The 22,227-nt window shown below is 49.9% G+C and overlaps 1 protein-coding gene across 1 annotated transcript in view; it reads left to right on the forward strand.

The window, feature by feature from the left end:
* Positions 1 to 22,227, forward strand: part of ABCG1 (ATP binding cassette subfamily G member 1) — a 52,781-nt gene that overhangs the window by 21,224 nt on the left and 9,330 nt on the right. The window contains exons 3-6 of the mRNA XM_080938274.1: positions 10,158 to 10,275; positions 12,616 to 12,748; positions 16,043 to 16,093; positions 20,871 to 21,016. Of these exons, the coding sequence (XP_080794400.1) occupies positions 10,158 to 10,275; positions 12,616 to 12,748; positions 16,043 to 16,093; positions 20,871 to 21,016 (448 nt within the window). The remainder of the gene's footprint in view (positions 1 to 10,157; positions 10,276 to 12,615; positions 12,749 to 16,042; positions 16,094 to 20,870; positions 21,017 to 22,227) is intronic.

Consider the following 22,227-nt stretch of genomic DNA (forward strand, 5'->3'; position numbering starts at 1 on the left):
GTCATGGGGCACAGGCAGGGCCTGGCAGGTGTTGAGTAGAAGGCATGCAGACCCTGTGTCTCACTGGCCTCTCTCAGTGCCCAGCCCCACTGAGGCAGCTGCTCAGAACTTGACCGTAACATGCCAGGCCAGAATGCAGTAGATATTTCTCCACTCCTCTGTTCCAGAATCTTAGGATCAAGTGGGAAACAGGCAGAGCTGGGGTGTGGGTCAGTGGTAAGGCACCTCTCTAACAGGCACAGACCCTGGGTTCAGCACACAAGAAAAACAAAACCCAAACTAAAACCTGCAGATAACACAAGCAGTGCCAGCAGAGCATTGCAACAGAAGCCCCGATGCTTGGTTTCCTGCGTCTCCTGCAGCCTGATTTCCATATTGTCTAACTTGGCAGTTCTCACTCTTGGGTAATGAACTTCAGTGTTTCCTTATTTAAACAACGACAGATTCTAACGCGTAAGGGTCACAATCCCCCAATTTTAAAGATTGCACTTGAGGCATAGATATGGCCACACGGGTCCTAGTGTGCAGGGGGAGGGGACAACGGAGGCTGCTTATTACTCTTGCTGATGGAGGGCTGGGGTCATTTACAAGCAACTCCTGTTCCTACCAATAAAGGTGTGGGAAACACCCACTTGAGGCTCCAGGTGACCTTTGCATAGCGATTTGTCTTCACACATAGAACCTAGCACAGGATCCGGTGGTTACCAAGAGATAACTTGCTGGAGTCAGCTACTACGCCTGAATTAGTTCCAGCATGCTGGGGTGTGGTCTTTACATTCCTGATGCAGGGCCTCTGGATTTGCGAATCAGCCATGTGAGCGGTCCATAGAACCGAATTAGAGGACTCCTACAGAGAGCAGCTTCTCAGAGTCTTCAGTAGGTCTAGAATAGCTCCGAAAGGAATTATTAGGAGGCGTTTCAGTTCTGAGAGATACTGGCAGAGCAGCCACACCACTCTGGTAATTTACTTGTTAATAAATATTTCATAAAACAACCTCAGTCCATGAGCATAAGCAATAGCTAGGGCAGCTCTACTCCAGGGTAGAGAGAGAAAGAGGGGGAGGGGAAAGAGAGAAGGAAGGGGGAGAGGGAGGGGAAGGGAGAGGGGGAGAGAGAGAGGAGGGGAGGGGGAGAAGGAAAGGGGAAGGGAGGAGGAGGGGAGGGGGAGAAGGAAAGGGGGAGGGAGGAGGAGGGGAGGGGGTAAAGGAAAGGGGAGGGAGGAGGAAGGGAGGGGGAGGTAAGGGGGAGGGAGAGAGACAAAGGAAGAGGTAGGGGAGAGGGAGATAGAGAGGAAGGGGGAGAGGGAAGAGGGAGAGGGAGAGAGAGGGGAAGAGAGAGAGAGACAAAGGGTAAGGGAGGTGAAGGGGGAGGGGGGTAGAGGATTGATTTAGTCATGGCTTTAACTCACTGATGTGAGAGACTGAAAAATAACCCCATGAGTATTTCACTTTGTCATTTTGCCTTACAGATAGTGAGAGATGTTGTCTTACGGTACAGTGGCACGCGTGCGTCTGTGCATGCATGGCTGTGTTTATAACATGAATGTTTCCTTTGCCAGCCGTGCTTACTTTGTAGTTTATAAGGTGCTGTTAACCCACTGTCTGGAACACAGATGGACATGTTTGTATCTTTCTGTGGGTTGGCAATAATTTCCAAGTCACATCACCTTCATGGTCTTTAAACTCTCCAAGGATGGCAGAATTCAGTATTTATGACCTTTGGCAATCTCTGGTTCCTTTATTTCAGTGTTTTTAGTGACATGTTTTTATTTTCATGTATGTGACTGTGTGTGGCTACCCACAGAGGCCAGAGGAGGACATCTGGTCCCCTGGAGCTGGAGGTACAGGTGGCTGTGGGTTTTCCAACCTGGGTGCTGGGAAACGCACTTCTGTTCTCCGCAGAAGCAGCAGGTTCTTTTTTTAAGATTTATTTATTCTATGCATATGAGTATACTGTAGCTGTCACACACACCAGAAGAGGGCATCAGATCCTATTACAGATGGTTGTGAGCCACCATGTGGTTGCTGGGAATTGAACTCAGGACCTCTGGAAGAGCAGCCAGTGCTTTTAACCTCTGAGCCATCTCTCCGGGCCCCTGCCATTTCTTTAACTTCCTTTATTTATTTCTGTTTTAATTACTCATATTAACTCTCGGGGTATACAGCAGATGTCACATGACTATAGAGACATTACCCTGAACGTGGAGGCAGACAGATCAATGAGGTGTAAGGGGAGTATCCACAGGGGCCAAGTGAAGATTTACACACGGTGGGTTCAGGAACGGTGAGGCACACCATAGCCCTTGCTGGACTAACTGGCAAGTGGCTTCCAGCATCAGTCTGAAATGGGCCATGTGTCCCAAGCAGGAGAATGGAGATAAAGCCCAGGGACAGGCAGATGGAGCTCTTTGCTGTGGTGACTTGTGGCTGAGGTCCTTGGGGAGTGACCTGACAGTGGCCAGTACTGCAGTTCTCTTCCGCTGCTCAAGCACCCCAGTCTAAGAACAATAAATATCATGTGTGGCCACTAGAAAAAAGGAGTTACTTAGCAAAACACAGATATACTCACTATAGAATATTCTAGAATACCAGGTGAGAAAAACAGCCTTGGACAGACAGTACTCCATCATTTATATAAATTCCAGAAGCATGCAAAAAAAATTATCTAGACTCTTTAAGGATGAATATAGTTAAGCAGTAACAAGAAAAAATACAGGAGAACAAAAATTTCAGTAGAGGTGAAGTATTGGGGCAGAATTGGAGAATGTGATCAGGCTTTGAGGCCTAGGGGGCTGAGTGAGTGTCTCAGACTGGAGACAGGATGGCTGTCGCATGAGTTTTCCTGGAGAGACATGATCAAACACTATTCTCCTGGTGTTTTAGTCTCCTTCCTGTTGCTGTGAAAAAAAAAAAAACAAAACAAAAAAACCAAAAACACCCTAACAAAAGCAACTTAGGAGAGGAAGGTGTTTGTTTGGATAAAATACTTCCAGGTCTTAGCCTGTCACTGGGGGAAGTCAGGGCAGGAACTGAAGCAGAAGTCATTGAAGAACATTGCCTGTTTGTTTGCAGGTGCACCCTCAACCTGTTTCCCTGTATAGTGCAGAACCACCCGCCTAAGGAATGATGCCACCCACAATGGGCTGGCCCTCCTACATGGATTAACAGACAGTCCCCACAGATACACTTGCAGACCACTCTGATTTCACACAGTCCCTCAATTGAGACTCCTTTCTCAGAGGACTATACATTGTATCAGACTGACAGTTAAAGCCAACTAACTAGGATGCCTCAGATAGGAAACTCACATCAGAACATACCAACAGTTACACTCAAAGTTGGCATGATGAGCCAATGAGATTGTTGGTGTTAGTGACGGGAACATGTGTGAGGGTTTCCATAGGTGTATAGGTGATTCAGACACTAGCATCATTAAATGTTCATCCTATACTCTGTGACAAGTCACAGAAGCTGCCTCCCCAGAGGTTCCTGCACAACCTGGGGACAGTTCCACTTGAGATTCTCTCTTCCCCCAGCAGGTATTCACTGCTTTTATAACCTCAAGTCTCTTAAGCCTTGTAAATTTCCCGGGATTTTTTTTTTCACTGTACTGGCTGGTTTTGTGTCAATTTGACACAAGCTGGAGTTATCACAGAGGAAGGAAGCCTCCCTTGAGGAAATGCCTCCTTGAGATCCAGCTGTAAGGCATCTTCTCCATTAGTGATCAATGGGGGAGGGCCCATTGTGGTTGGTGCCAAACCTGGCCTGGTCAAGTCCTGGGTTGTATAAGAAAGCAAGATGAGCAAGCCAGGAGAAGCAAGCCAGTAACATCCCTCCATGGCCTCTGCATCAGCTCCTGCTTCCTGGCCTGTTTGAGTCCTAGTGCTGACTTCCTTTGGTGATTAACAGCAATGTGGAAGTGTAAGCTGAATAAACCCTGTCCTCCCCAACCAAAATGACATCCTCAGGTTGTTCTTGCTCAGTTCTTTCTGTAATGCCCGGAGCCATCTTTGAACATTTTCATGATCCATTGAGCAAGAATGTACACCATGGCTGCCAGACCTGGGAGTCCGAGCCTCCTGTCAGGCCAGCAGAAAATGGAATCCGGCAAGACATCTCAGGAAAGCAACCTGTACCAGGCAGGGGCTCAGGAGACAGTTCATTTTGTAAGATGCTTGCATGCAAGTGTGAAGACCTGAGTTCGAGCCCTAGAAACCACACACAAAACTGTGCAGTGGTGTGTTCTTGCAGTTCTGAGTGCTGGAGAAATCTCAAGACTGGTTTCTAACACCTAAATTGGAAGCTGCCTAATGACATGCAGGAAGCAGTTACATGGATTGGCGTGCTGTTGGCATAAGGGATAGAGGAAAGCTAGAATTGAGGAGAGCGTGCTTGCCTCGTGAGGGTGTGGGGAAGATGAGAGGCCATCTCCCCTCATCCTTACTAATGTATTTATATCCTTTGTCTTCTTAATATCATCCTGTGCATAGTACAACTAGACATCCTGGATCTGGGTTGGAAGGGCAAATGGCTTCTGCCTACACTTAGGGGGCCAGGAATCTACAGCAGGAGATGTGTGGAGAAGGAAAAGGGAACCATTGGTCAGGACAGAGAATTAGGGGGCCCAAGTGACCACAGTTACACTTGTAAAGTAGAGCTGAGAACGAAGGGACACAGGAACCCCTGCTCTGCAGCTGCACATTACTTAACAGAGCACAGTGGTGGTGTAAGCCCCTGGTGAATCTCCATAGACTCGTGTCTTAGTTATGGTTAACTGCTGTGAACAGACACCATGACCAAGGCAACTCTTGTAAGGACAACATTTAATTGGGGCTGGCTTACAGGTTCAGAGGTTCAGTCCATTATCATCAAGATGGGAGCATGGTAGCTTCTAGGTAGACACAGTGCAGGAAGAGCTGAGAGTTCTACACTTTCATCAAAGGCTGCTAGCAGAAGACTGACTTCTAGGCAGCTAGGGTGAGGGTCTTAAAGCCCACACCCACAGTGACACACTTACTCCAGTAGGGCCACACTAATAATAGTACCACTCCCTGGGCCAAGCATATACAGGTCATCATAATTAGCATAGGAGATCTCCTATACCTTTTGCAAAGAGAGGCACTCAGCCAATGGTGCATCTGGAGATACATCACAATGTCTTCCTCAGGTACTGGTTCCCCGTGACTTAGACAGATTCCTTTGTACCTTCAGGCCCACATGTCTGTTACCAGAACAATGTCCCAGATGTCCAAAACCACCACTCTTGTTGCTCCAAACCCCCTTTGTCCTTCAGGATACCAGGAGCAGCCATTTGATTTGACAGGGTTAGGTTTGTCTCACGATGTGGCCAACTGGCAGTTCAGAAGGTCCTTGGGCATTGGGGAGAAAGCCCCCCAAAGAGAGCAGGGAAGAAATGCTGCCAGTACTAAGATTATGTGCCTCTGGGACTAAAAAACTCAGTAATATTGAACACCGACTGCTCTTCCAGAGGACCCTGGTATGGTTCCCAGCAACCACGTGGGGATTCACAACTACATGTTCCGAGGGATCTAAACCCTTCTTCTTGCTTCCACGGGCACCAGTGGTACAGGCCAAACACTCATCATAGAAAATGATGAAATAAGAATGGTGAAGAGGAGGAAGAGAAGAATATATACGTCTTTCTTTGGGGCCTTTGGCTTCAGAAATGGCAGGCAGTGTGTTCTGGAGCCAGATCCTATCAGATAGGAGCTAAAAGGAGACAGGGTGATGGGGGGAGGCAGGAAGTGATGTTAGGTTTGTCCTAGGAACACTAGCTATGCACAGTTTGGGCCTTGGTTGTAGAGGGTGGGGCAGCTGGGTTGCCTTCAGGTTAATGTTGATGGGGGCATTTGGAGCCCATCTGGAGACCTCATTGGTACAGTGTCATCATTTGGACCTTGAGAGCTATCTTCCAATTGTCCTAGCCAGGCTTAGACGCCTGTAAAGAGAGTACCTTCGATTTGTAGAAGCATAAAAGTTCTGCCTAATAGAACGCTGCTTCCTGCAGGCCGATGCAGGTGACTGCCAGATACATGCATGCTAGGGCAGGCAGGGGCAGCCCGGCTGTGAGCTCAGGACCTAGCGTGTGTGTGTACCGTTTGTGTGGTTCAGGTGCGTGCATGTCTGTGATGGATGAGTGTGTACACTGTGTCGAGGATAGGTTGCCACTATGGTGTGTATAACAGACAACCTACAGGCACTTGGTGTGTTCACACATAGACGAGAATGTCCCCCGTGCACATGGTGACAGTCCCAATAGGCTGGAGTGCTATGAGCATTTATGTTTGCCCTGCTCCTTTCTGCCCCCCTCCCCAACTCCTCCCTGAGCCTGTGCTATTTAGATAAGAGGAAACAAATCCTCAGCCTCTCTTTGTTTTACTTGCTCTTCAGTCTGGGCTGCCTATCTAAGGAAGGAATGGTCAGTCCTGATTCACCTACCATTTTCAGGCTCTGCCAGCTCCAGGCCCTGAGGCTCAGGGGTCCACACACACTTGCCTCTTAGCAGATGACCTCAGACTGTCTGGCTCTGCTGGGAGTCTGGCTGGGGTTGGGAGCTTTTGTCTTCTGACAGTTTCTCAGTCTGCCCCAGGAAGTAGGTGGAGCCCAGTGGCCTTTGCCATGAGATAGCCGGACCCAGAGGCAGTGTGGACAGTTCCTCCTTGAGGCCCCAGAAGTTCTCTTGGCCTCCACATCCTCTCCCTTCCCCCCAAAACAGCAAAGCACTGTTCCCCACTTCCCCCTCTGGGGGTGCCAGGGTCATAGATGCAGATTGCATTCCACCTGGGGACAGTCTGCTCCTCAGAAATCTACAGTAGTTCTCCAAACAAAGATGCTAATAGCATACTGTCAAGACATACATCTCCCTTTCCTTCCTTGTGGGTTTTCTAGCTGCCACTTATGGGGTGTCCTCTGTCTGCTGGATCCCTGGAGTGCCAGTCAGCAGACATTGACCTGTGGGGCAGCGCCCATCCATTGTGGTAGAGGGCAGATGCTGGGGACAAGATTCCTTCCAGACTGACATCCCTAGTACAGTACCCAGTATAGAAAAGCCCTAGTGTGTCTCAGGCTTCCCAGGAATGGTTCTGGCTCTTTGAAAATGACCCCAGGCGTAAGCAGCTGGGTCAGAGCTGTCTCATTTTGTGAATGCTTCTTGGTTGAAGCTGGTGCCGTACCCCACACACAGACAGGACCCTTAACCCCCATGGGTATGAATGATCATCTCTTCACGGCCATCACATAGCCTTTGGCCACCAGGCGCCACCAGTAAGGGACTAACACACCTAGCATGTTTCACAACTGGATTGAGCAGCTACATTCTGTGAAGACTGAGTCTGCTCACAGGAGCAGTCAGGGGAAGAGGGGCTGCTGAGATCTGCACGCTGCTCTGCCCAGGCTGGCAAAGATGCAGGCGGCCCCAGGTTTGTGGACTGCCTCAGGCTGGCTGAAGCTGTGGGACCTTGCTTTTCCTTGGCTAGGCTGCAAGGTGGAAATGGTGGTGGCCAGCCCTCTCTGAATCTTTCTGTGTGTGCAAAATGTACAGAAGAACACCATAGGCAAACACTAGCATGAGCAAAAAAGAAAGGTAGTTCCAATCCTGAGTTATACCACCTGTGTCTCCTTTAGTTAGCGGACTGAGAAGGTTCAGTTCGTGAAATGCCCTCAGCACAGGAGAGGGAAAGGGCTCTCACATTCCCACCCTGCTCAGCTTCCTGCTTCCTGGCGTTAGTTTATCTCACAGGTGATGTCCTATGAGACATATAGCTCATCTGGGGAGAGTCTGGAGTGACAAGCGGAGGCTCATGGGTATGTTAGGGAGCATGTCTAAAGAGGAAAGGCTTCATACAAGTGTGGAGAAGAGGTTGGAACCTCAGAAGTCACGGACATGCTGGAGCCACCCATAATTTCAGCCTGGGGAGGACGAGAAAGGGGATCCAGTGCAAGCTAACTAGAGCAAGGCTAGCCATATCCTCGATTTCTGAGTTTGATTGACAGATCCTGCCTCAATAAGGTGGAGGAGTCATGGAGAATGATTCCCAGCATCCACCTCTGGCCTCTACAAATGTGCAAGCCTCTGAGCACATGCAAGCATGAATACACGCATGCACAGGAAAAATGGATAAAGGGGGGAAAGGAGGAAGGACTGATTTGTCTGCAGGCAAAGGAATGTATGTAGTCTTGGCTTCTTTTTTTAAAAAGATTTTATTTATTTATTTTATGTATGTGAGCACACTGTCACTGTCTTCACACACCAGAAGAGGGCATCAGATCCTGCTACAGATGGTTGTGAGCCACCATGTGGTTGCTGAGAATTGAACTCAGGACCTCTGGAAGAGCAGGTTAAGAGTCAGTGCTCTTAACCACTGAGCCATCCCTCCAGCCCCGTAGTCTTGACTTCTAAGAGAAGCAGCTATCTGGTGCTGCCCTGGCTGTACAAAGCCAGGACTCTAAAGCAGCTGCCTGCCATGTCAGGGGAAGTGGGGGCAGGAGGCTTCTAGACCTGGCCACACACACACCATCTGTTAATTGGGGGCTGGGAGCCCAGCTGTGTTCAGAAGTCTGTCTTTCTCCAGTGAGCCACCTTTGGCTTTCATTCAGCAGGTGGCCATCTCAGGGACCCGATCCCAGCTTTGAGCAGCTTCCAGATCCTGGGGACTCAGCAGGGGTTGAGGGTCCTTAGAGGGGAAGCCATTTGCTCGACAGTAACCCCAACTCCAGCCTAGGCAGAGAAGTATAGTAATGAACAGGCACCTGGGCATTTACTAGCCCCTTGGTGATGTCATTTGGCGCCCCTGGAGGTTCACATCTGTCCCCACAGGGGAGAACTGATGAGCCTGTAGGAGCTTGGCTTCTGCTGTCCCCAGCTCCCCTATGCATCTGCTCTTCCTGTCTGTCCTCTAAGGCAGACACAGCTATCCTTCCCTGCTCAGTCACCTCCTGCTCTCCTGTGCCATCAGGTAGGGTACTGGTTCCTTTGCAGCTTAGTGCTTCCCTCGGTGCCCTTCCCTTTGTTCCTGGGCCCCCTTTTCCCGTTGGGATGATTCTCAGCCCTCTGGGGTGACAGCTGACAGCCAGCCTCCTCTGCTTAATGATTCAGTCTCTGAGCAGCAGGCTTCCTGGCTCTAGCTTCCGCTTCCCCATGCCTCACTTAAATAAGGCTCCAGGGACTCCTCGTCCAAATTAAGGTGGCACCTGGTGACAGGTAGGAATGTCCAAGTGTCCCATCTGTGAAAGACAGTAAGACTGTGTAGAGAGCGTTCTCTTGGGCTCTGGGTGCTCGCCAGAGCCTGGGGAAACCCAGGTAAGTTCCCCACATAACCCGGCTCATGAGATCTCCTTAGACTTCATGCAGAGGAACTGGAGTGTAATGCTTGCCTGTCTCCATAGGGTGGGTTCTTATCTGACACCGCACCAAACACCGAGTCTGAGCTGGCACCGTTAGCTCTGAACCGGTTGTTCTCATTTATCATTGATAGCACATTTCCACAGTCTGTTTGAAAGCCAGAGTGCTCAGGCTTGTTTCGGATGTGGTCCCCCCCCCACACCCTCTTCTAAAGATCCAGGCAGATAACACTTGCCAGACATTCCCTAGACATTTGGTGTGACTGTGTGACAATAAGCCCTTTCAATTATCCAATAAACCAATCAACATTTCATTGATTATAAGGTTTAATATAAAGTAGTTTTTCATACAAATAATTTGTACACAGTATTTGTAAGTATGTAAGGGGGTAAGGTTAAAAAAAAAAAAAAAACAAAACTTGCTACAGGCACATGGGTACCATATTGGGAAAAGGAGATGACCGTCAGTCGGTCCGGGGCTATATAGGCTCTATCCACCTGCCCTCTTTTTGAGGTGGGAATGGTGGATCTTCCTGGATGCCATTTAGACATGTGCTCTGAAAAACTCAAGCAAGATGCATATGCTGTGATCATGGGTCTAAGGTGTGAGGTCAGTCTGGGAAACAGACAGTACATAAAACAGGCACAAAGTCAGCTTCTAGTCTGAAACATCACTGTAGGTCTTCACACCGCACGGTGGGAGACTGTGCCTTTGGCCCCAGCAGTTCAGCATTGGGTGGGGGGGGTCAAAGAAAGCACTCAACAGTTAGAAAACGAATTCCAATCTGCATTTTGCAGGATACAAGACCCTTTTGAAAGGGATCTCTGGGAAATTCAACAGTGGAGAGCTGGTGGCCATCATGGGTCCTTCCGGAGCTGGGAAGTCCACGCTCATGAACATTCTAGCAGGATACAGGTGAGCGGATGTCAGCAGAGAAAGCTGGGTGAGGGGCGGAGCTGCTTCAGTGCAGCCCCTGAGGACACTTCGTCAACCATTTGCTACCACGAGCTCTGCTCCTATACATGGGCTCCTGGGAAACCATGCATGTGTGCATGATGAGTACCTGTGACATGCGTGCCTGTGTGCCTCTCTGTGTGTGTTGCATGTTTGCATCCAGAGCTTGAGAATCCATGAAGGAAACAGCTCAGAGAAGCAGTACTGAAAGTCTGCACCTACTGATGATACCATGCATATGTAAAGATGAGACCGTAGCAGGTGAACTAGGCAGTTTCCTAATAAGCTCGGCCCCCAGTCCACCTTCTGGACAGGAAGATATACCAAGGGCAAGATCTGCTCAGAAGCACTGTTCAGAAGACGGCGAGCCAATAGGACAGCACTCTGGACAGTTAGAAGAGAACGAACAAGGAGCTGCCATGTCAAAGGCTTTTGTTTGCCATGGTTGTTTGGGGCTTTAGGCTTCACCATCCCCAAGGTCATGCCAAGGTCGCTCCTCTGTGAATGATTCTGAAGTGGCGAAGAAAGGCTTTCTAAAATCCTGTTCTCACAGGGTTCGCTTGGGCGCTAGAGCAAGGAGTAGCAGCAGCAATAATCCATAGCTAACCGTGATGGGAAAGAATTAAAATCCCATTCTTGGCTATTCAAACCTTGTACACTTTTATCAGAAATGAAATCTGATGAAATCTGATGCCACCTTTGTTACCCTGGACATGGATCAGTGTGTCCACACTCTGTGCCTAGTAACTGTCTAGGCTATCAGACTGCCTGAGCGATGTGGAGGGCTGTGTAAGGGACCCTTGTTTTCCTCAATAATGTCCCCAGAGTTCAAGGACAAGACTGTTGACAACACATTGTAATGGTTCTGTTCCATTAGTGGTCATTATTAATCTCTTGCCATACTTAATTTATTAATTATGCTTTAACACACACACACACACACACACACACACACACACACGGGAAAAGTCACAGTCCATATGATGTACAAAAAAAACTCCACATAATTTCAGAGTCTGCTAGGACACGTGTCAGTTACTGTCAGGTTGCTATGGCCAAATCCATATCGCAGAAGCATCGTAAGGGAGGAAGGGTCTGTTTTGGCTCACAGTCTCAGAGGGAACAGTCATGCCAGATGAAGCACCTGGGTTTGTCCCACACGTGAAGGCTTCTCACTTCCTGGCACTGCCCAGGAATCAGATAGTGTGAAGCCAGAGGTAGAGCCAGGCGTCAACCTTTAAATGCCTGTCCTCAGCAATCCTCCTTTACCACCCAGGCCCCACAGCCTCCCATATCAGTACCACAATCTGAGGATCAAGAGTTCAAGCACACCCTGTGGGAGACATTTCAGATGCAAGCCAGAACATAGTATAGTTCCTGAAAATAATAATAGACACCTGTAATACTAATGATTTCAATTACTGGGGGAGGGAGGAGAAAGATAAATCTCACCATCCCTTAGCGTGCTGAATTGTTTCCTAATATCAGAAATTATGATTTTTCCCCTAAAACCGTCACTATAAGCTCCCCTTTAGGAGCTTTTAAAGATCACATTTAAAGATCAAAGCCAACTTCACAACTCCCGGAGTTGAGCCAGTGGAAAAGTTTCTTGGGGCCGGCTGATTTTCGGACTATCATAGCAGTTCCTAGATGACCAAGGGTACTTACTTGTGCATCCCAGAGATGCGGAGTCAGCCCTGCCAGGCTGGGTACCCAGGGGAAGCCAGGGGATCTGCCCATTGCCTGGGAGCAAAGTCGGACCCACTACAAAGCCCTGGGCCTTGGCAGTAGGCCTTGGGAAGCTGGAACCCGGGATGAGTTTATTAGTCCCTACAGGTCCCATAAAGCTGCTGTTGTCCATGGCAACAGGCAAGGAGAGCTGCAGAGATGTGTCCTTGGGTGAAAAGGAAGATGGAGAGTCTCTGGAAGCCAGCTCTTCTGGTGTTTAGAAGCACCTGAGAGGCAACAGGCCCCATGGGCACACACAGGAGAAACTGACAGGGTTGCTTCTGGGGAGGTTGGGTGGCCCTCCATCCCTGTCAGGACACAGGAGAGGCTTCCAACCCTCTGACCTGTAGAGAGAAGGCCCTCTGCTTGCACTTTGACCAGTCTGAACTGGTCACTGGCCACACCTAAGTGTGGTACTCTGGATCACTTGGTCCCTCTCCTCCATCCTGTTGCCATGGTGAATGGTTCTACTGGGAAGAGTCTAGGAGGGAGGGAGGCCCCCTCTCTTGTTTGCTTCTCCAGACCACCTGAAGGTGACCTTCCTGATGGCTCCCTTTCTTCTTGTCTGGGCAGGGAGACTGGCATGAAGGGGGCAGTCCTTATCAACGGTATGCCTCGGGACCTGCGCTGCTTCCGGAAGGTCTCATGCTACATCATGCAGGATGACATGCTGCTGCCTCACCTCACTGTTCAGGAGGCCATGATGGTGAGCTACCCCTGCCCTTGGCATGGCCCAGACCTGCTGCATGTGGACACATCCGGTCCCTTCTCTGTAGCAGAGTTTCAGCCCTGGACTTGCTGCTTATACAGTTGTGTGAGCCACAATCCCCAAGACTAGGCGCCTTAATAGATCTTGTTTAGCAAAGTCACTATCAAGTTTCTGAGATTATTGGTCACTAAGTTGAATGACTGTTTCCATGGCAACCACCTTCCTATTTCCCCCACCCCTCAGGGGCTAAGCAATCTCTTTACCCCCTGCTTAGTTAGATAGCATTTCTATTGCTGTGATGCCACACCATGACCAAAAGCAAAGTAGGGAGGAGGAGAGGGTTTATTTCACCTTACAATTGTAGTCTGTCACCCTGGGAATTTGGGGCAGGAACTAAAGCAGGGCCACGAAGGGAGGAATGCTCCTCATGGTTTGCTTCTCTTGGCTTTTCTCAGCCTCTTTTTCTATAGCACCTAGGACCACCAGCCCCCGGGGTGGCGCTTGCTCACAGGACCGTTTTCTCAGTTGAGGTTCCCTCTTTCTGAATGGCTTTAGACTACATCATAGCCTAGCAGGCTCACCCCTCCATCTCTGCCCTTGAATCATTGTCTTTGCTGGATTGCTCATTCTCTGAGATCCTCACTGGACCCTTCTGTCTGCCAGGTAAAAGACAGAGTCAGCCATTGCTGGGTACCCACAAGCTCTAGTCTGTTCAGGCTCTAGGGAGCAGGGATAAGCAGAGCCTCTAAGAATGAATCCACAGGGCAGGGTTACAGCTCTGCCAGAGCCATGTGGGGACCCTGAGGCAGAGCTCTGGCTCCAGGGTCTCTGAGTTTCCCGCCTAACTCTATGGGCCTTCCATGATGTTGCCTTAGCCCCTTAGCTGTGGCTTCCTCATCTGTGAGACTATCCTGGTGTTGCTGGAAAAGGGATGAGCATCACAGGGAAGGGATGGGAGGACCTGGACCTTGGGGCTCATCAGTGCTGTCCTTATGAACCTGCCCTGGTTATCTCTGCTCTCCCGTGTCTTCTCCTTGTATTTTCACTTGGGACTCCAGTGCATAAGCCCAAACTACTTTCCCCACCAGGGCCATGCAAGTGTCCAGATGGAGCCCGTGTCATAGGTTTCCAGAACAGCTAGGCTGTCCTCTCTGCATAGACTGTGTCCCCACCAATGCAGGAACTATGGACCCACTAGGACTACCTACCCCATAGTCAGTGACAGCCCACGTGGTCTCATTGTCGGTAGAAGAAGCCACTAGAGTGTCTCTCATTAATGGGGATTTAAAAACCAAAACTCAGCTCATCATGGCTCACTTTGCCTAGCCGGTGCGGTTTCTCTGCTTTCCTGTCACTGTGTAGAGAGTCTCAGTAGGATTGTGCTTCCCCTGGTCCTGAGGAAGACATTGTAGGAAGCTCTGCACTTTGATAGCAGATGGGATGTTGGTATTGGTGGCCTTATATGGAGAGGTCTTGCTCTCATGTTCATGACTTGAGCCGGGCAAAGCCTAGGCAGTGGCCACCACATGGCACTCTGTGTGACTTCAGGGGAGTTGTAGATCAATAAAGAAAAGTGGGTTAAGATTTCACCGGCTTTGTGGGGAAAGAGAAAGGGAGGGCCCAGCAGGGTTGCAACTCATTCTTCTGCCCTGGTACTAGGTAAGGGGACACCTGTCCACCCCCCACCCCCAGTCTCTGTGGACTATGGCTCCAGGGGAGATCTGCCCCCTTGCTTGGCCTCTAGTGGAGCTTTGGTGGGCTAAGAGGATTTGCATACAGACGGGGCCAGGCAGCCTACTAAGAAGGTTTCCCTCACCTCAGGGCTTGTTCTTCACGTGAGTCCCCAAGTAACCCTCTGTGTTTTGAGTGATCTGATGGGGAGGCGCTGGTGGACTGTGTGGTCGCTTTGACTCTCCAGCTTCTTCCCTGTTCTTTCCTGTGGCGATGGTGTGTCTCTTCTGGGTCTTGCTGGGAAATATGTCTGTTTTCATAATCACACAATCAGTCCGGGGCTTGCACAGCACCTTTGGGAATGTTTCTCTCTAACCTTTGACCCTTTGAAGTCCTGCTTCCCATGGGCCCCGCTTCCTGGCCGCTGGCTACCAACCTATGGCAGTTGACATCTTTATGTGCTTCTTTTGCCTCGTGCCCATCCTGACCCGTTCTCACAACACTCGGTGTCACAAGATGGGCAGCTGGCCTTGTAGAGGTAATGCAGGCCTACTTTTGTCCCACTCCGAGGCCCAGAGCCTCTTTAGTCCCCTCCCCTGCCTCTCAGTCTCTGACCCGACCCCTTCAGCAAGTTCACTGATGAGGTAGATTTTAAATAGATTGTTGTGCTGGTTCAGGAAACTGGGGCCCAGCTGTACCCAAGTACAGAGTTGGGTATGATCTAAACAGGGCTGAACCTGGGCCAGATGAGTCTGTCTCAGGGTTTAACCAAGCGAGGCTGGGGACCCCACACTATCCTGGTAAACGGATCTGAATAAGCGAAGCAGGAAGTTCATCCCGCTATCCCACGCCTGCCCAACTGTGGATCCTCCCAGCATTGACAACTTCAAGTCAGTAATGGTTTGTCACCTGATTTGTGGAGGTCCTGGGTGTGTTACTGGTCCCCTTCCAAGCCGTTTTCAAACCCAACTGCCTAGGGTTTCCTTGTCTCTGTGAGGTGCACATCTGGGTTATCTCATTGGCAACTGAGAGATAAACAGAAGCATAGCAGACCCATATGGCTCTCCTAGGATGCCCACCTCTTTTCTCAGGCCATGGATGTTTGAAGCTGAGTCCTCTTGGGTCTCATGAATCCACCAAGCAGCTCAAAAGTTGATGGGACCATGGACTGTGGTGTGGCTTTGGAACATGGTGTTGCTTTAACTGTGGTGTGGCTTTGACCATGGTATGACTTTGACTATGGTGTGACCGTGGACCTTGTTTGGATCCTGTGAGACTCATGTGTCCTGAAGCCGCCTGCTGTGGTTTGAATATCTGTGGCCCAGGGAATGGCACTATTTGGAGGTGTAACCTTGTTCCAGTAGGTGTTTCACTGTAGGTGTTGGCTTTAAGACCCTCATCCTAGCTGCCTGGAAGTCAGTCTTCTGCTAGTAGCCTTCAGATTGAAGATATAGAACTCTCAGCTTCTCCAGCCTGGATGCTGCCATGTTCCCACCTTGATGATACTGGACTGAACCTCTGAAACTATTGTCCTTATAAGACTTGCCTTGGTCATGGTATCTATTCACAGCAGTAGACCCTGACTAAGACCCCACCTCACTGCTGTTCTCTCATCCACAGGTGTCCGCGCATCTGAAGCTGCAGGAGAAGGATGAAGGCAGACGGGAGATGGTGAGTTTGCTGCTCCAAGCCACACATGTTCCAGAGTGTGATATAAGCACATGTGAACTGTGAAGGGAGGGGGGCTTGTTCTTTCTGGCTATTTTTCTGTTAGTTTTCTTTGCTTCCCCTTGAGTGCATGTGTGTGTGTGGGGGGGGTAATCAGAATGTGCGTAGCAAGGTGTGTACAGTTGTTGGAGTCCAGGAGATATGGCTCTAGGGCTAGACTGATATTTAGATCTAGGAGTCTGCAGCCTTAGCCCCTCTTCCTACTCAATAACCAGAAGATGCAAACCTCAGGGCCTGGCCAGGGGCTCCACCCCTTTGGGTGTTTAATATATTTTAGATGAAACTATTCTTTTTTTAAAGAAACACTGACAATAGGGACGGTTAGTCATTGGTTTAAAAATAACTCCCCTCCACCCACACACCTTTGCAAGGAGAAACCGGGCTCTTGCGGCTTATTAACCGGCTGTTTAGAAAGAAAATAAAAACATCTCAGCCTAGCTGAGACTTCTCCTCCTCCCTTTTATCAATTCCCCTGACTCCCTGAGCCCTCAAGGAACAGAGAAGGAAACAAGCAAGACCCTGTAGGAGCCCCAGGAAGTCCCAGGGGTAAGGGAATGCCTCTCAGTCCATATTCACCGGTACCCAGGGAAGCTCAGCTTGCCTATTCCTTGTTGTCTCTAGTGCTACTGAGATGCTCTGCAGAAGAGATATGTTGCTGAAGGCCCCTTCCGTGATGTTATCTGTGCCTTCTGACACCTTCCAAGGCCAAGCAGTGGGGGTAGTGCTGATGACTGGTGGTTCCCAGGGGACAGTATTTGTTGTCCTTCAGTTCACATGCTCAACCCTAACCCCTCCACTGCCTAGAACGGCTAATATATTGTATACTGCAGTGGCTGGCTATGGAAAGGAAGCACCAGGTAGCCTGAGGGTCCCCCTTCTTCTCTCTCACAGGATCCTCACACTCTGGGGTTCTCTGTCATGCTAGTGAGGTATGCACTATGGAGACGAAGAATTCGTTTCTGAGGTGAAAACAGTTCCCTGGAACTACTAAAAAAAGAAAAAACTTTCCTGTGGAATTCTCTTATTCTGTGATCGAGGGGAAGGTTGTTGGACCATTTGTAGCCAACACAAAGAAGATATGGGGGTGGGGGCGCATGTGGGCAGTAGAATGGGGGCTTGTGACCTCATCCTGTAGGGTGAGCTTCAAGAGCCTCTGTGGCTCCCAGTCTTCTCTGAATCATGTGACTTAGAAAGATATCACCCCCAAGTCTCCTTCTGACTCCCATCCCCAGACCTACCTCCATTTCTCTTTTGAATGAAGACAAGAAGAGACAAGGCTGAGGGGCTGACCTCCCAAGTTGATATGCCACAACTCAAAGCCCAGGATTTCAGACTTAACAGGCTGTTTACAGAGGTCATTGGGATGGCCCTGGTCCACTTTCACTTTGTCCTTGCAAGAAGAGGAGGACATAAGCCCACTCAGAAGGATTTCTCTTGAGGGTCCAGGGAGAAGACATTATCTTCAAGCCGGAAAGAGAGGGATCAGGAGGGGCTGGGAGAACCAGTACCTCCCACACCTTGAGCTTAACCAATCAGCTTTCAGACTCTAAGGTCGCATTTCAGGTGTTTGTGCCTTCAGTTTGGGATACTTTGTCATGGCAACCTGAGCTGACTTAAGTCAAGTAACCATTGGGATGACAAAAGAAAGCTCTAGAAAGAAAGAAGGAAAGAAAAAAAAAACAAGTGTCAGAACACGGTGTGCCAAGGTGAGCCTGAGATGACCTATACCGAAGAACCGGGTCCTTTGTCCTTTATCTGATGCCTGCCCCAGCGCTCCCTGGCCCAGTGTTTCTTCTTCACTGGCAAGGAGGAAAGCCACCCACACTGGAACAGTGCTGAACCTGACAGAAGCCAGAAGCTAGCCCAGAGGGCGCTCTCTCCTTCGGAGCATCCTTGTGGCTCCTAGTGACATATCAGAAGACTGTGGTAGCCTTGGGACCACCTCCCATCCCTGGTCTCTCCCATCTACCAGCCTCTCGGGCTCTACACCATCCAACCTCTGTGATGCCTCGCCAGTATCTGACAGTTGCCACCAAGTAAAGTAATAGTGTCTGTGCTGATTTTCCTCCCTAATGTGGAAGATGCTGGTCTCTTTGGAGGGTGAGCAATTGGGAATGGAGCTTTTGCTCTTGGACTCAAACCAGAGAGCCAAGGTCAGGGCCAGCCACAGACGTGGAGATGAGCAGACCAGAGGGGAGGGTCCTACAGAGTAGAGCTAACTACACAGGTGGCTTCTCTGCACCTCTCTAGATAACAGCCTATGTGAACCATGCTCGGGACCCCACCACCTTTCAGGCAGCATTGCCTGAAGAAGACAGCATCTTTCAAGTTGATTAAATCACTATAGGATGGAGAGATGGTGCTGCGGCCAGCCTTTTCCTGTGCAGCTGGGGAAGCAGAATTCAGTGGACTAAGGCCTCTGACCACTGTGAACCAGGCATTTGGCCTCTCATGCCGTCTTTGCCTCTGATGCTGTTTAGCACTATCTAGAGTCTAGCTTCTAGCTTCAGTACCTCTCCTGGGTGCTGGACAGGGTGCCCACTCTGCAGCTGGAGTGGCATCTTTTAGAGAGGCCTGGAACTTTCTGGAAAAAAATTCATAGGCCTCAGTATGACAGGATTCTCACATGAGCCCAGCTTCCATTATTCTGCTCTGTGAAATGTCCCAGGAGCTAAACCCAAATCCATCCCCTAATCATGGCCCATGCTGAGTGTCACAGAGAGCCAACCACGTAGGTCAGAGGCGGTTGTGTGGTCCAGCATGTGTGTATGTGTGTTACCAGAAATTCTGCTTGCTATGGGATTTTTCAGATCAGTACAGCTCTTGCCTTTTCCAAGAGTCCATAACAGGCATCTCACGGACAGATTTGCAGCAGGGCACTACCCTGACTCATTTCCCATCAGCCCCTGTAGCACCTCAGTGAATGCTATGTATAGGATGTGGAAGAACAATGGAATGGAATGGAATGGAATGGAATGTTCTAGCACATCATGGAGTATGCTCTTTATAGCCTGCTTTGTTTTCCCAGAAAAGGCATCTTGGCCCTGAGGAGCTCTCTGGTACAGCTGCTTCCTCAAGAGGGAGATCACCATGGGCAGTCTTGGGCTGCTGAGACCATCCCTAGAGGATGAGACTCCAAGAGGACTTGGATTCAAGTGACCATGGGGATTTCTGTTTTCTCTTGTATTGGTGTTCTGTTCACTTATTTTGGAAAACAAAACAAAAATGAACCTGTAAAGTTTTTTTTTTCCCTTCTTTCTGACTACTTGATACCAAAACCAACCTATATAGATAATATCCTTGCTAAGGCCAAGTTGACGAAAACAGGTCAGGTATCATGTGGGCAGAGAGACAGCCACCAACGGGTAGACTCTGTTTCCACTTCCCTGCCATAAACTTCCCTGAAAAAGTCGGGGTGCGCTTTGTGTATAGAATACCTCTCAGAGGAGACCACCCCAGCAACCCTGCGGGATCAGCTAGCTGTCTGGAAGAGCCTGGAAGCCTCATGCTGAGAAAATCAGCAGACACTGCGGCAAGAAGCAAAAATGCCTAAAAGAAATGGCTGCCCATCATGGCTCTTCCTGGACAGCCACATGGACGCTGTTCCCAGGTTGACACCCGTCTCTCAGAGCCATGGCATTCCAGAAGGAGACCATGGTGCTGTGCTGAGGGTATGAACAAGAAGAGGCAGAGGAGGACTTGAACCCGGGTCCCCAGCCCCACCAGCATTAGATTCGGGGCTCACCAGCGTTTCACTTGGTACCAACCACGAATGAGGAATTTAAAAGTCCAGAGTGGAAAGTTTCTCCTTTGTGCCTTCTCTCCTCTTGGATGACCTCATCTCCCCAGAGAAGCCACTGGCCAAGATCCTCCTGGTATGGCCACCAGGGCCTGGCGGCCTCAGAGCTGTCCTGCCTTTAGGCAAACTCTGGAGAGAATCACTGAGTGCCCTGGAGAGGAGCCTGGCAGAGCTGCGGCAGCTGGATCAGCCTCTGCTTCCCAAGAGCCTGCTGTCCTGTTTGTTTCCCTCAGCCAATACTAGGTCACCATTGTGGGCCAGTCAGAAGACTCTACATATAACTAACTGTACCTGTTTCTATTCTCAGCCTTTATCCCAGGGCCCTGGGCATGGGGTGGCCACTGTGTCAGTAACAATACAGACCTGTTCCCTGCCTTGAACCAGTTTACATGACTCTCATGACATGGCCGGTTCAGGGAACTTTCGAGGGAAACTGTTCACATGTTTCGTGTAAGATGAGAAACGGGTGGGGTACTTACTGTGTGCTCGGTGTTTCAACGAGGCACCTTGAGGTCTTCACTGCATGAATGGTAGGTGACAGCCGGTGCTGGATACAGATCTGATCACCCACCTACTCATGTGTCCATTAATCCATCCACTGATCAAATATTTATAGGTCTTTTCTTCATGCTAGATGCTAAGCTTGGCTTAGAAGGGAAAGCTGATATTAGGTCACCAGCCGGAGGATGTGTGAAGACTCCAACCCTTGGCTTGAACCCCCAATGCCACTTCTTGCCTCTTGTCAGTTATTCCTGTCTCTCCATACAGGGACACTTACTTGGGGTGACCTGGGACAGCCCAGCACTGTAGACATGTGTGTATAGACTGTCAAGGTCTGACCCAGCAGGGTGGGATATCCCACCAGCCTCAGGTTGTTTTCCTAATAGAGACTCTGGGTTTTTTGTTTTTGTTTGCCCGCAGGTCAAAGAGATCCTAACAGCACTGGGCTTGCTGCCCTGTGCCAACACACGCACAGGGAGTCTCTCGGGTGGCCAGCGGAAACGCCTAGCCATTGCATTAGAGCTGGTCAACAACCCTCCTGTCATGTTCTTTGATGAGCCCACCAGGTAAGCTTGCATGTGGGGTCTGCTGACCAGAGAGAGAGAGAGAGAGAGAGAGAGAGGGAAGAATCATTCCTAGAATCTGTTCTGAGGTGTTAGAGGTGACCTGCTGTCTTGGTATGATCGTGGAGGAGCTACAGGAGGCTACCCCATCTTTGGAATGACAAAGCTGTTGGCTCAAAGGCTTCTGTGTATTTGGGACATTGGGTACTGAGTGTGGAGATATGGAAACATCCCTCCATAGTGTCTGTCCATCTCTCCCTTGTTCCCAAGTTCCCAGTGCCATAGCATCCTGAAGGCTAGTGTTGTGGGATGCTCTCTGAGAAAGGGACCTGGGATATTACGTTTGTAGCAATTCCGGCCCCCCCCCTCCCCATTTCGAGTGGCTCACCACCTTTATATGACCACGTGAATCCTGACTTTTGTCCCTGACACACCTGCTTACTTTTAGGGGACAAGCTGGTCTCAAATCCTGGCTCCAGAGCACATGGGTCATTAGTTAATAAGCCCGCCTTTCTGCCAAGCAGGTTGTATTTAGACATTCCCAACAAACTAGGCTGGCTGCACAGGGACACTCCTGGCTGGCTTCATTCAGATTTTTCATCTCCTTCCGACTGGGTGCTCGTCTGGAGATGCTCACTGAACTTAGAGCCATCCCTGGCATCCCAGGGAGGTTCACATCTACCCCAGCCCAGCTGAGTGCCTGGCCCACAGTGGCCCAAAATAACAAACTTCGAGAACCTTTAAAACTGCCTCTCACAGGCTCACTGCTTAGGGAAAGCCAGTGTTCAGGGGTGCCCACTGTGACTCACTCTTTCCCCTTGTTGGGAGCTACATAGTAGAAGCAAGACCGGCTTGGGAGTGTTCAAAAAAGAGAGTACTCACCCAGGGGTGCCAGATACTGGCAAACCCCTGCAAGCCTCAGGACTCTGCCTCCCCACACAAGGCATCAATGTAGACAATAAAACATCAGGAGTATAGCCTCAGCCCCTCCCTCCCTAACAGCCCAACTGGGCAGAAGGGTGCATGCAGTTTACCGGGACAGTTCTGACCTCTCTCTCCAAGGCAGGTGGGGTTTCCCTTCTCCCATTCCACAGCCAGGCCTCTGCGGACCTTCTGGGCCCCTGTATTCTTGTCAGAAATAACATACAGCACACAGAGCCCCTGTGGAAGTATCACCCTTGAACAGTTACAGGGGCTGAGAAAAGCCCGGCCTG

Source organism: Micromys minutus (assembly GCF_963924665.1).
Source record: "Micromys minutus genome assembly, chromosome: 25".
NCBI lineage: Eukaryota > Metazoa > Chordata > Mammalia > Rodentia > Muridae > Micromys > Micromys minutus.